The sequence below is a fragment of the Gracilinanus agilis genome, unplaced genomic scaffold (assembly GCF_016433145.1).
Source record: "Gracilinanus agilis isolate LMUSP501 unplaced genomic scaffold, AgileGrace unplaced_scaffold27449, whole genome shotgun sequence".
NCBI lineage: Eukaryota > Metazoa > Chordata > Mammalia > Didelphimorphia > Didelphidae > Gracilinanus > Gracilinanus agilis.
The window spans coordinates 1-1,170 of NW_025359634.1; the positions used below are offsets into that span (position 1 = coordinate 1).

The window sequence follows — 1,170 nt, forward strand, 5'->3', positions numbered from 1 at the left end:
GTGGGGGGAGCTGGGGGGGGGTAGAGCCGGGGCCGAGCAGCCCCCGTGGTCTCCTTCACCCCAGGCAGCTGCGGCACAGCAACCTGGTGCAGCTCCTCGGCGTGATCGTGGAGGAGAAGGGCGGCCTCTACATCGTCACCGAGTACATGGCCAAGGTGAGCCGCCCCCGGCCCTACCCGGCCCCCCGCACACCCCCGGCCTCTCCTCCCCAGCCACAGAGAGGCAGCGCGGGGCCGGGGGGCCGAGGCCTCTGTCCTGGGCTGTCCGGAGGGGTCAGGGAGCAGCCGGGGAGCTCGGGGGCCAGAGAGGGAGGCCGGAGGCCGGGTCTGCTTTGGCCTCGGCTCCTCCTCACTGGGTGACCCTGGCCAAGTCCCCTCCGCCAGCCCCGGCCACTCCTGTCTTGGGGGGGGGGGTTTCCGGCTCTAAGAAGGGTAGAGGCTGGCCTCCGGCCTGGGCTGACTCTCGCTCTCTCCCTGCAGGGCAGCCTGGTGGACTACCTGCGGTCGCGGGGCCGCTCGGTGCTGGGTGGAGACTGCCTCCTCAAGTTCTCCCTGTGAGTGGCGCCGGGGCCGGGGGACAGACGGGATCGTGGGCCTCCCCTCCGAGCTGGGCCTGTGGTCTGGTGGACGGGTCAGGAGTCAGGGAGGCCCGAGCTGCCCTCCCGCCCCAGGAGCCTCCCTCAGGCCCCGGCTGCAATGGGGGCGGCCGGGGGCAGGCGAAGGGCCCTGTGGGTAGAGGATGGACCTCCGGGGCGGAGACGGGTCAGGGGGCTCCTCAGCCGGGGCCGGGCTGGCCTAGGAAGCCACAGACCCCACGCCATGTCAGGAAGGAGGCGGCCGGAGAGACGGCGCGTTCAAAAGCGAGGGGGCGGGAAGCGGGGCGCGGGGCGTCGGGCTCACCACCCCCCTCCCCCCAGAGACGTGTGCGAGGCCATGGAGTACCTGGAGGCCAACAACTTCGTGCACCGAGACCTGGCGGCCCGCAACGTGCTCGTGTCTGAGGACAACATCGCCAAGGTCAGCGACTTCGGCCTCACCAAGGAGGCCTCCTGCACCCAGGACACGGGGAAGCTGCCCGTCAAGTGGACGGCGCCCGAGGCCCTGAGGGAGAAGGTAGGAGCTGGGCCTGCCCTTGGGGGGGCCCTGAGGGAGAAGGTGGGGGCCGGCCTGC

At 72.1% G+C, this 1,170-nt stretch overlaps 1 protein-coding gene across 1 annotated transcript; it reads left to right on the forward strand.

The window, feature by feature from the left end:
- Positions 1-42: 42 nt before the first annotated feature.
- LOC123254644 (tyrosine-protein kinase CSK-like) lies at positions 43-1,112 on the forward strand (the record flags this gene model as incomplete). Its single annotated transcript, XM_044683620.1, has 3 exons — positions 43-155; positions 480-553; positions 917-1,112. Coding segments are annotated over exons 1-3 (279 nt in total), but the record flags the coding sequence as incomplete, so codon positions are not given.
- Between the last annotated feature and the right edge of the window lie 58 nt (positions 1,113-1,170).